This window comes from Orycteropus afer, unplaced genomic scaffold, assembly GCF_000298275.1.
Source record: "Orycteropus afer afer isolate SDZICR_OR568_19922 unplaced genomic scaffold, OryAfe1.0 scaffold00025, whole genome shotgun sequence".
Classification (NCBI taxonomy): Eukaryota; Metazoa; Chordata; class Mammalia; order Tubulidentata; family Orycteropodidae; genus Orycteropus; species Orycteropus afer.
Window position 1 is genome coordinate 4,711,087 of NW_006921612.1, and position 13,524 is coordinate 4,724,610.

General features: G+C 41.4%; 1 protein-coding gene across 1 annotated transcript in view; it reads right to left on the bottom strand.

The window, feature by feature from the left end:
- Positions 1–13,524, bottom strand: part of ATP6V1C2 (ATPase H+ transporting V1 subunit C2) — an 83,284-nt gene that overhangs the window by 30,065 nt on the left and 39,695 nt on the right. The window contains exons 3-4 of the mRNA XM_042783669.1: positions 7,943–8,028; positions 6,935–6,964 (exon numbers count right to left, since the gene is read on the bottom strand). Of these exons, the coding sequence (XP_042639603.1) occupies positions 6,935–6,964; positions 7,943–8,028 (116 nt within the window). The remainder of the gene's footprint in view (positions 1–6,934; positions 6,965–7,942; positions 8,029–13,524) is intronic.

Below are 13,524 nucleotides of genomic sequence, written 5' to 3' on the forward strand. Positions count from 1 at the left end.
TCAAGTGGCATAACATACTATACAAAACATTGTTCCACCGCCTACTTTGGCGAGTAGCGACTAGGATCTTAAAAGCTAGCAAGCTGCCATCTAGATTCAATGATGGGTCTCTCCTCGTCCAGAGCAAAGAAGAATGAAGAAAACCAAAATTCATGGAAACAATTAGTCCTAGTGACTGGTACAACATCCAATCTGCAACCTATATGACTTAGGAGACCAGAAGAACTAGATGGTGCCTGGCTACCCTTGTCATCCACTTGGAAGGGGATCTATGTAGGAGATCCTTGATAGAGAGGGAGAACAATGTGGAACAAAACTCAAAATCAATTGGAAAAAAAAAAAAAAAAAAAGACCAGTAGTGCTGGTCTGATACAGCCTGCTGCGACCCCTAAGACTATGGCCCCTAGTTATCCTTCAGGTCTAGAACTGAATGTACTCCTGTGGCTTCCAGCCAAACAACAGATAGGTATAAGGAGTGAACATTTACACCACATAAGTACAGTCATTAGAGTGATCAACTGTGGGAGAACAGAAGGGCAGTGTTTGTACAGGGAGTTAGCGTGAGGGGTGGGAGTGGGAGTGTATGGGAGGGAAGGACATGGGAAAGAGTTAAACTACAGGGAAGAAGTGGGAAGGGAGCTGTTACATTGTGGGGAATTACAGTCAAGGTCATGAAACAAAATGTGTATGAACCGTTGTATGGAAAATGAATTTGCTTTGTAAACTTTCACCCAAATCACAATGTTGTTGTTGTTATGTGCCGTCAAGTCACCTCTGACTTATAGCAACACTATGCACAGCAGAACGAAACACTGCCGGGTTCCACACCAGCTCCACCATCCCCACTATACTTGACCCCATAGCCGCAGCCATTGTGTCAATCCATCTCGTTGAGAGCCTTCCCCTCCCTCATTGACCCTCCACCTTACCAAAAAAAAAAAGCCTTTCTTGATCACTGCCTTTCTTTTAAGATCTATTTGTTGTTGTTGTTGTTGTTATGTGCAGTCAAGTTGGACCTGACTCATAGCGACCCTTCCTTGGGTTTCTGAGGTGGTATCACTACAGAAGTAGATTGCCCAACCTTCCTTCCAAGGAGTGCCTGGTGGGTTTGAACTGCCAGCCTTCTGGTTAGCAGTCAAGTCCCTTAGGCACTATGCTACCAGAGCTCCCAAGATCTATTTATATGGGATCAAATTGACAACAGCAACTTGAAAGATGAGATAGGAAACTTAGGGGGCAGTGAATTTATGTTAATGAGGGAGGAGTAACTCAGAAAAGCAGGGAAGAATGGTTGCACAACTGGAAGAATGTAATCAATGTCACTAAATGGTACATATAGAAACTGCTGAGTTGATATATGTTTTGCATATCCTGTTCTGGTTACCTAGTGCCACTCTGGCAGGAACATACCACAAATGGGATGCTTGAACAAACAGGAGTTTATTCTCTTACAGTTTGGAGGCTTTAAGTTCAAGTTCAAAGTGCCAGGCTCTACGGGCTGGGTGAAAGCCCCTCAACCTTGGAGTCCAGCTCTGCCTCCTGCTCCTGGCCCACTGGAGCTAGAGGCATTTTCTTCACTCAGACAGCTGTTGGCTGCTGAGGCTGAGAAGCCCCTAGGTTGACAAGTAAAAAGGCACAGTCCCGATGTTACCAAACCACACAGCAGGCCATTAATTTAAGTCCATTATAAGTCCCAAGGTCAGCAGAGCATGGCAGGCTGCTGAACAACAACACAGCTACATGCAGGGTTCAAGTGTGCCATAAGCTAGAGATCATTCCCAAAGCTGCTTCTTACATATGGGAAGCAGACCACATACCCAAAGCAGCTACTCAGCTGCTTGTGGTAGATCCCACCATGGAGTTGATTGCCAGTCTCATCATGGGGAATAACTACCACCAGCTGCCCAGCCACTCAACCAAGCCCAGCCAAGATGACATACAACATAACCACCACAGTCCTCAACAAGAACAAATTATTGTTTAAAGAAAAAAAAAAAAAAAAAAAAGGAAAGAAAAATAAGGACTTATTTATACAAAAAACAAATAAAATAAAAAAGCTGCCTTTGGGTGTTCTGGGTAGCTGTAGAGTGAAGGAAAGATCCCTAGAGTTAGGGTCAGACACACGAGACTTAATGTCATTCGAGCTGCTACAGAACACCTGAAAAGTTAGTAACAGCACCTCTCTACTTCTCTGAACCTCAGTTTTCTTACCTGAGAAATTTGGGGGGAGGGGAGTATAGAATGCCAGCCAGCTCTCTTCAGATTAGTTCTATGAACATTTGAAGAGTACTGTGTTGTCAGGGATTTCATTTTACTTGGATCCACAATCAACACCCATGGAAGTAGCAGTCAAAAAAATCCGATGACATGCTGCACTGGGTAAATCCACTGTAAAAGTCCTCTTTAAATTGTTACAGGGCAAAGTTATCACTTTGAAGACTATGGTGTGCCCAGGCCAAGCCATGGTACTTTCAATTGCCTCATATGCATGTGAAAACTGGACAATGAATAAGGAAGACTGAAGAAGAGTTGATGCCTTTGAATTGTGGTGTTGGTGAAGAATACTGAAAATACCATGGGTTGCCAGAACAACAAACAAATCTGTCCTAGAAGCAGTGCAGCTAGAATGCTCCTTAGAAGCAAGAATGGCCAGACTTCATCTCACTTACTTTGGTCATGTTGTCAGAGGAACATTTTTATCATGCTTGGTAAAGTAGAGAGTCAGCGAAAAAGGGGGAAGACCCTTCAGAAGGTGGAGTGACACAGTGGCTGCAATGATGAGCTCAAGCACAGCAAGGATTGTGAGTCTGGTGCAGGACCAGCCAGTGTTTCGTTCTGTTGTATGTAGGGTTGCTATGGATCGGAGCTAACTCAACAGCACCTAACAACAACAACTGTGGGCCAGCTGATGACTACGCCCCTGGTATGCTACCTCTTTTTAATAAATTACCTCTTGTGGTGGTGATCTACTTCTGAAAAATCAGCCATCGAAAATTCTACGGAGCACATTTCTACTCTGACATACATGGGATCACATGAGTTGGAATCAACTCAACAACAGCTGGTTAACCAGTGATAAAGCCAGAAACTCAGCATGTTTCAGTGCTACTGTGACCCCTGGAATGCCTCCAACCCTAGCAAGATCAAGCTTCTCACATTGGCTTTCTCAGCCCAGGTTGTATGTGTACTTGCCCATCCCAGTATATCCTTCTGCATATGAAGACACTGCTCATTGCTCACCTGACTTTCAACCACCTTTACTGAGCCCCTGCTCTCTATTCTGCTGGGGTACAGAAAACAGACCAGACACACCACATCCTTGATTTCAAGGCACTCCCTGTTGGTTTGAGAGAGAAATAGCCAAAGAACACACTGTACTGAGCTGTGTAACAGAAGAATGACAAGGTGCTATGGGAGGTAATGGCTATCTCATCTTAGAGAGGGCAAGGAAGCCTTTAATAGGGACACAGTATCTGTGCAGAGGCTTGAAAGTGCATGAGAGTTGGCATGTGGGCTGGTGGAAGCAGGGTGGCAGGTGTTAGGCAAGGAGGATGGTTAACATCATGTGTTCTGGGGATACATGTGTTCTGGGCAAGCTGGATGGTAGTAACAGGGAGAGTGGAGAGAGGAGGAACAGAAAACTCAAGGGCAGGGTCACAAGGGATCCTGTAGGAGCTAGAGGAATGTGAGCTTTACCCTGTGGTAGTAGTAATAATAGATCCTAGTTCCTAAGCCCTGTTAGGTGCCAGGAATTGGACATATACCACCTCCAACTCTGACAGCAGGGCTGAAAGGTATCACCAAACAGGTCTGGGAACCAAGTATCCAAGAGGCAGAGCTGCCAGCCCAAGAAGGAGCATTTCAGAGACTGTGTATGTTATTTCTCTGTGGGCTCATATGAAGGACAGCTTTGAGGAGAGAAGCCAAGTGGGAAGTAGCTGTTCTCCTTCAGAAGATTAAGCTAAGAGGATCTGAAGCCACAGGACGAAAGAAAGGAAGACCAACTCAGCAGGATAAAGGAACAACTATACATGGGGCATGAAGGAGGCTGCGGTGACACCCAGACTTCCAGGATGAGTGACTGGGTGGAGGAAGGGGACAGTCAATCACTCAGCCAAGCAGCCACAGAAGGTGGCAGCATGGGATTGGGCCAGAGGGGAGAAGAAATGAGTTCAATCTGGAACAAAGCTGAGCTTCAGTTGGATAAACAAGTCCCCACCAAACTTCCAGAAATAAAATGGGGTTCAGAAAAGGAATCTGGTCTGGTGGCAGAATTATCAACATATATCAAGTAAGAAGTACCTTACAATAATGATGATGATTAAAAAAGCTGACATTTATTGATTCTTACTTTGGCCAGGTAAATAGTTTATGGGAATTATTTTTCTCTTCAATGCTATTAAGTACTATTATTATCCCTTAAGTACTATTATTATCCCTACTTTATAGATGACCAAACTCTAAGAACACATTAAGTAACCTCCATTATAGAAGGAGACAATGCAAATAGAGCACCCTTCATACGCCTTCAAACTACCCTGCCTGGTACGTAGTAGGGGCCACATTTCCTTTCCCTGGTATGCCCACAACTAGGGCATAGCTATCCTGCAGGAGGGTCATTTGTTGGTCTTTGCCTTCACAAGAACCATATCCAGATACCTTCTAGGTTACCTGGACTTAGAAGACATTCTTAGGAGAATTAGTTTGATATATTTACAACATTTGAATTACAATTAACATATCAACCTATTGACAAGGATGCCCCTGGCTCCAAATTATGATGGAAAAATGTTTCTATAGTAAGGATTCAGGCCTAGGAAGGCAACTGAACTGCTATGACTTGCGGACAGTGGGAGTGCGGCTGTGGCTGAACAAGAAAGGTTGGGCCAGCTGGTGAAGGACCATGAATAATCTACAGAGGAGTTTGCACTTCGTCCTGTGGCAGAAGTAGTAATAGATCCACTAACTGAACCAGACTGTGTGCCAGGAGTTGGTCAAATGTTACCACATATTCTGCTCACATGCTGAAAGTTAGGAATCATTACCTCTATCACAGGCTAGGAAACAAGTCTCCAGAAAGCCGAGTAACCAGCCCATGGAAGGAGATGTCAGGAAGGTGTGTAATTTAGGATGTGTTTTACCTTGTCTCTGTCACCTCCAGTACCCAGCCAAGCTAAGTCACTCTCAACTCCTCAGTCTGTCTTACATACTGCTGTTTTTGTCTCAACATTCAGACACGGCCTAACTCTTTCCAATGGCCTGCCCTGAGTATTCTTCCCCTCAGGTAGACTAACCTCACAGACACTTGCCTCCACCATTAAATTAATTACATTGTGTGATCACTATTAAATCTCTTTTTGGGTTCCTACAGCCTTCCTGACACATTTTTCTGTGTGCTCAGGATAGAACCAGCCTCTCCTCTGATATTCTAGCCTGAAATCAGTGAAACCCCATCCTCAAAGGGAACAATGTCAAGTCAGACCATGATGCAAGCAAGCTTGCACCAAATCAAAACACACTGTAAACAAGCTAGGGCCTCTTGAGCAACAATGGCCTCATCTGAAAACCTGGTAGGCAGGAGAGGACCTGTGACAGGGCTGGCTGAAGCAAGTATGTTCAGAAAGCCGGACTGGGCTTCGAGTGTTTATGTCTTCTTTTGTGTACATGCTGTGGGCCAGATCAAGAACTGAGTACTTGCTTGGCTTTCGCTATAGTCAAACATGGCTGTGTCCTTCCATGCTCAAAGCTCAGCTAAAGGGTAATGAGCAAACAAAAACAAAAGGTACCCAGTAAAGTTAAGGGCCTATAAGCTAATCATATTTAACTCTACTCACAGATGAGAAAATTAAGTCCCAGAGAAATGACCTGATATGGTCACAAAGTGCATTTAGTGGCAGGATCAGGATAAGCACTAGGTTTGACTTGGTGCTTATCTCCTGGCCCTAAATTTCTGTGTGTCCTGCCACAGATATCTAATACAAATTCCACCTCTAAGAAAAAGTAGGCGCTATGATGGTACACTGGTTAAAGCATGTGGCTGCTAATCAAAAGGTCAGTAGTTCAAACACATCAGCTACTTCCCAGGAGGAAGATGAGGTAGTCTACTTCTGCAAAGATTTATAGTCTTGGAAACCCCATGGGGCAGTTCTATGCTGTCCTATAGGATCACTACAAGTCTGAATCAACTTGATGGCAGTTTGTTTGGTTTTCTGGGTTTCTAGAAAAGAAAAAAAATCCCCCATTCACATAACACTGTGAAAGCCTGAGTAAAAGAAAGTTTTAAAAGATCTCTTTACTATAGTACTTGGCAGAGTCTTCAATTAGTAAATGTACATTATGAACATTCAGGCGTCCACAATACACACAAGCAAATCCAAACATACTTGCACACAGTGCTGGCACACAGGCCAGTGTGATTTACTGTTTTTAATTCCACCAGTTAGAGCACGTGAGAGAAAATCCAGAGCAATTATCTTTCCAAAAACCAACAGTAAGAATAACCTGTTTGGGCAGACACTTCCCCCAGGGCCACAAAAGAAGTCTCCTAGTATGAAAGAAGCTCAGAAGCACCACAAACATAAAGATAATCCCTGGCATTTCAGCAGCCAGTATCCATAAAACCACGGGCCAAAGAGCAGGCAGGTAGACAGTCATAAAGGCGAGTAGCACACTGCAAGCAAAAGGATGCAGAAGTTTCCAGGTGGCATGCAGTGCCCTTCGGGGAACAGCAGGGGAGACCCATGAAATAAGGGAAAAAGTATGTAATAGTTGCTATCTGAGTCATATGGATATTGTGACCAAGTACGAAGTTGTCACGTGAGAAATCCATCATAACCTGATCACTGTACCCCTACAACCAGATGGAGATTCCCCTTTCCCAGGAGCATGCGGGCACCACACTGAGCACAGACACAGCACACAACGCATGACCTACTCTTTAAACATTTCATTTTTTCCTTCAAACCTGCAATATAATAAAGTGGAGTCATTAAATCACATTGATACAAAAAAAGTTCATATTTGGGAGTATGAACAGTTCCATTTGTCAGTTTAAACAAACAAATAAAAAGCCTTTTAATGTTTTCAGGACAGAAAAAATACAAATACATATGTAACTAATGATATAAGGGTTAAATATGTAATATGTACTTTCATTTTCAATATATATGCATGAATGTAATCACATAAGTTTAATAATCCCTATATGCTTAAGCACCTAATTCTAAAGTTTCCAAATTCTCAACAAAGTTTGTGTGTGTGTGTGTATATACATACGTACATGTATATGTGTATATATATGTGTGTGTGTGTGTATATATGTGTGTGTATATGTGTGTGTATATATATATATACACACACACACACAACTAATGACCCAAAACATTATTGGAATCAAAAGAGTTGTAACAACACAGAGTAGGCAGAAATTCCGATGTGAATGAGGCTACAAAATGCATTTTCCATCTAGCCCTCTGTCTCCTATTTACTGGACAACACATTATGACTCATTTGAAGCATTCCTCTGCACATGAGTGCATTTTTTTTTGTTCTTGTCTGGAATAAGGAATAAATCCATTCCAACCTTTCTTCCACTGGTTGGGGGGATAGAATTTTCCATATGGAAAAGAATGGAGTCTGATAGAAGTGTGTGGGCCAAAAACAAGAGTCTTGCTTAGACACCATTGAACCACTTTCATTTCAAATTTCATTGGGGAGTTCAGCTATAGGGTAAGAAAAGTCAGATACCTTAGAAATGATACAAGAGCACTATGAAGTTGTGAAGAGGCATTGCTTCACAACAAAATGGTGCTGGTGAATTACAAACAGGGTGTGTGGCTGATGGAGGCCTGTTCCGGGATTACTATGAAGTCATAGCTATGGCTACTAATGGTCTAAAATGAGCTAAGAAAACACTTAAAATAAGAGCACTTCATCTACCTACCTCCATTGGCCAGGAGGTTCTCCTGAACCTTTCCCTTTGTGTCTTCCATTACTTCTACCACGCTTTGAGCCATTCTTTTTATGAGGCTTTCATAAAAGAAGAGAAGAACAGCCGGTTAGAGGAGAAAAATGCCCTAAGATACTCTAATACACTCCTGGCAAGAAAACGCACTGCTACAACCTTTGAGGAATATTTTCGCAATATGTATGAAGAGACTTAAAATGTTAATAGCCTTTGAACCAGTAATTCCACTTCTGGGAAACCATTTTAAGGAAATAGTACAAACAGAAAAAAGTTTTCTGAATAAAAAGATTTTCTTCACAGCCCTATTGCTAACAGTGAAAAATTGGAAACACCTGGAAGGTCCAACAATAGCGAATTGTTTTAGTAAATGAGGGTATATCCAGGTTAGAGATTATTAAGAAGCTACTGCATATGAGGTTTACAAAGAATTTCCAATACCATGGAACAAAGCATGTATTTAATGTTACCTGGAAAAATACAAGATACAAAATTATGCATATACTATGTCTGCAATTATACAAAAATATTCTTCCTATTTTACATGTTTTTGGTTATAGTCCAGCTGTTGTTGTTATTGGCCATCGAGCCGGACCCGACTCATAGCGACCCCTCCTTGGGTTTCCAAGGCGGTATCACTAAGGAAGTAGATTGCCCAACTTTCCTCCAGTATTGCTATTATAATCAGAAGCTACAAAAAAAAAAAAAACCCTGGAAAACATACAGGAAGTTTCATAAGTATGCAAAAGGAAAGGAAAGCTTAGGATTTGGAGTCAGAGTTCAAATTGTGCACACCTCTGCCAATTACTCTGGTGGTGTTGTGGATAAGACATTTGGTTGCTAATCAGAAGGTGAGCAGTTCAAAGCCACCAGCTGCTCTGCAGAAGGAAGATCTAGTTACTAAAGATTTACAGCCTCAGAAACCCAATGGGGGTCACTTTGAGTCAGAATTGACTTGGTGGCAGTGAGTTGTTTGTTTGCTTTTGTTTGTGATCTCAGTCATATATACTTAATCTCTTTGAATCTCCATTTTCTTATCTGTAAAATGAGTATCATCCTCATTGTACAAGGTTACTATTAATATTATTAATATAACTAAACAGGCACTAAACATGTGGTAGCAAAGAATTATCTGTTCTAAGACAGTGATCAATTAAAAATCCAATTGGGGAACATACCAAACTAGGGACAGGTATAAACACTCTGATAATGCAAATCTTTGCTTCAGACCATCTCTCCACATTTTCCCAGGACTGAGGAGGGAGGTGGTGTTTGCAGGGAGGGTGGACTTGGGTCATTTAATTCCAATGTACAGTCATGTGTTGCATGTTCTGTGAAAAGGGATGTTATTATGTCACTTGGATGTTGTGCAAGCACCATACTGTAGCCTGGTCCTGCTTTTTCTTTAAGCATCTTGAACAAGCTTCATGCCCCACCAGTGATTTTCAGCATGCTGAGGGAGATTCTCTTTTGTGTTTCTCCATATCTGACATAGGTACCTCTCATATTTAGTCTTATAGCTTTCAGTAGAGCTGATCATGAAGAACCTTTTGTTTGTTTCTGAGAGTGAGTGTGACATGCCTTAATTATCAGCAATAACATTCACTGATTTTCCACCTCCATGTTGTTTAATACCCTTGTTTCACTTCCAAATAAATACTTCTCCTTTGCCTCTTGCTGCTGGATCACTAGCACTGGTTTTGCTGCTTTTGGGAGCTATGATGCACTTCATAATAATATATTCAAAAGAAAATTAAACAGAGAGAACTCTACAATTCAAGAGACACAAGATACATGAAATTGCATGCTGCTGCCTACAAGTTGAAGCATACACCATCATAGAGTAAACTTTTTAGACAGAAAGTACACTACAGTACATACATAAAGCAGTAACAGGCATTTATTTTTACTATCAAGACATGAATTGTAGGTTATATATACATTTGGAAGCACAATTGCTTTGTATACAAGACATGAAATACATGATGTGCGGGAAGCCGTTGTGTTTGCTATGTCTTATTCTCCGATCATGATTTCTGAACTCTGTTATAACCTTGTATGACCACAGACATATATGCAGTTGGTCATTGCTCAAATGGACATATGTGATGCATGACTGTCATGGTCTTCCATGTTACAGGCATCTAGCACTGCCTATTCTGGCCACTCAAAGTATGGAGCCCAGGGGACTAGGGCCTGTTATATATAGGGTCACGATGAGTTGAAACTGACTCAATAGCATCTAATAACAATAACATCATCTCTATGCCATTTACTATGTACTGGGCATATTCTAAGCACCTTACCTGTATTAACTCTTTCAATCCTCACAACAATGTTATGGATTAGATGCTATCTGATTTTACAGGGAAGGAAAGTGGAGCAAAGGGAAGTTAAGCAACTTGTCCAAGTTCTTACAACTATTTAGTGAAGAACTGAGAACTGAGAGGCCCTGGATAAAAGGAAGGAATAAGGGAGAAGGGAGTAGAACAATGTTTTCCCAACTATCAAAATAATAGGTGCTCATAGTCAAAAACTGAAAATTACAAGTATGAAGTAGTTAACAAAAGATGAACAACCATATTCCCCCATCCAAGAGGAAATACAAACAGCCTTTTGATATATTTCCCAAAGGCATAAAGTTCCATGGTTTGAGTTGATGTCATCTTTTGGTAGTAGTTACCATTTAGAGGAGTCATCCAAGTGCCAAACATTCTTGTGGTAGTTAATTTTGTGTGTCAACTTGGCTAGGCCTGGTTGAGTGGCTGGGCAGCTGGATGTAGTATTCCCCAAGATGAGACTGGTAATCAACTCCATGGTGGGATCTACTGTGAGCAGCTGAGTAGCTGCCTTAGGGCTATGGTCTGCTTCCTGTATATAAGGAGAAGGCCTGGGGAACTGTCTCTATCTAGCCTGTGGCACACTAGGCCTGGGAAACTGTCTCTATCTAGCCTGTGGCACACTTGAACCCTGCATGTAGCTGAGTCATTGTTCATCAGCCTGCCATGCTCTGCCGATCTTGGGACTTTTAATGGACTTGAATTAATGGCCTGCCATGTTGTTTGGTAACATTGGGACTGTGTCATTTTATTTGTCAACCTCGGGCTTGTTAGCCTTAGCAGCCAGTAGCTGCCTGAGTGAAGAGATGTCTCTAGCTTCAGTGGGCCGGGAGCAAGAGACAGAGCTGAAGCCCAAGGTCAAGGAGCTTCCACACAGCCCTTAGAGCCTCGCACTTTTAACTCAGACTTCCATCTTCCAAAAATTGTAAGAATAAACTCCTATTTGTTAATGTCATCTCATCTGTGGTATCTTCTCTTAACGCAATACAGAGGTAACCAGAAAAATTCTATAATTCTTGTCTCATTTATTCCTCATAAAAAAATTCCTGAAAGATAGGCATTATGTCATTTTACAGATGGGGAAACTAAAGCTCAGAGAAGTAACTTGCACTCCAGTGATTCAGTTTGTCTGTGAACTCCAAAGTCTATGTTCCGGCCACCAGACCCCATTGCTATCTGTATGGTCTCTATGGCTTATATTTTAACTTTCCACAAATGTTGGCATTTCTCAGAACAGTGGTTTTGCCTCATACTAATCACCTTGGGCAACTCATCTAACTAATATCAGTCTCAGTTCCTCAGCTGTAAGAGGAACATAATAATACTTATTGAATGCAAGGGGTTATTTGCAGTTTAGTGTAATGTATATTAAGTACCAGGTCCCTGAGAGTGTAAGGATGTTGTCTTCAGTTGGCACTTGGGCCTCTATGGACTGTACTTGGAAGGTTCTCTGCCCTCTGGCTTTGGCCTAAGAGGCAGACCTCTATGGACTGTACTTGGGGGGTTCCCTGCCCTCTGGCTTTGGGTGGGTTTAGTAGGAGATGGGAAGAAAGAGAGTGAAGTCTGGTTCCCTCCTGATTCCAGTAACCTCTTCCTCCTCTCATACCTTCCAGTCTAAGTAGTATACCAACTTCTTTACTACCAGCCCTGGATGCCTGCTCTATCCCTTGTGGTTCCCCTACAATCCACACATAAATATTGTCTCTTTATAAAATTATCCTAATTATTCTCAAATGATCCTAATTGGGGTCTCTGTTATATGTTGAAATTGCTCTGGTGGCACAGTGGTTAAAGCAGTTGGCAGCTAATGAAAAGGTTGGCAATTCAAACCTACCAGCTGCTCTATGGAAGAAAGATGAAGCAGTCTACTTCTGTAAAGATTTACACCTTAGAAATCATATGAAATAGTTCTACTCTGTCCTATACAGTCACTATGAGTCAGAATCGAATTGATGGCAGTAGCTTTGGTTTGGGGTTTGGTTATATATTGGGATGCTGATTAGATACATTTTTTTATATATATTCATTCATTCCATATATTAAGCTACTACTATGTGCCAAAAACTGCTCTAGATGCTAACAACAAAATAAAATCTCTGCTCTCATGAAGCTTCTATTCTATTGTGGTCAGTGGTTTTATTGTTATCATAATTATAGTGAAATGACCAAGTTGTTGTCTCATATTGCCATATTCACTGTAATACTTTCAGCAATTATTTGCTTAAGTGAAAGCAGTAGTAACTCCAGCTCCTATCCACAACAGCTGCTCAGGAAGTGTTTGAACCCTGGAATGAACCTGGAACTCCTACAATACCTAATATATCACATGTGCTTCTTTCCTAATAGATCTAAAAACAGAACTTGTTCATCATCTTATTAATGACTCATTGCTGCTCTTGACTTTAGCCCTGTTGTTGTTGTTGTTATGTGCTGTCGAGTTGGACCCGACTCATGGCAACCCCTCCTTGGGTTTCTGAGGCAGTATCACTACAGAAGTAGATTGACCAGCCTTCCTTCCGAGGAGTGGCTGGTGGGTTTGAACCACCAGCCCTCTGGTTAGCAGTCCTGTGCCTTAGGCACTACGCTACCAGAGCTCCCCTATGAAGTCTTAAACGTAACAAGTGTAGTTGCACACTTGCACTTAGGCTGGAACACCTCACAAAAACATGGCCTGACAAAACTGCGGGAAAAAACACTTGTTCCGTGTGACAAAAAATGCCTCTGACCTAACTGTGAATACTAACTAGAGCCATCAACACATTGTGGTACAATTGAATCACACAATTTTCCTCATTGAGGAATATAAGAGTCTATATCCTATTTAAAATTTTCTCTTTTCACCTTATGTTTATTGTGAACATCTTGCCATTTATTCATAAATTTTAAAAAGAATAAAGTTTCCTCATTCCTTTTAATTACTGCATAGCACATCATTTATGGCTGTGCAGTAACTAATTCCCTACTATTGGACATTTGGGTTGTGTTTATTTTGATATTAAAAATAATGTTTCAATGAGTACCTTTATAAATATATTAGCCCAGTTGTACAAGTATCTATGTAAAATGAACTGCTAAAGAGCAACTACTAGAATAAAGGTTATGAACATTTATAATTTTAATTAAGGCCAACCCTCCAAATATACCAAGCCAATTTACACTCCCACAAACAATGAATAAGAGTGCTTATTTCCCTAAATGCTCACCAATATTAGGTATCATGAA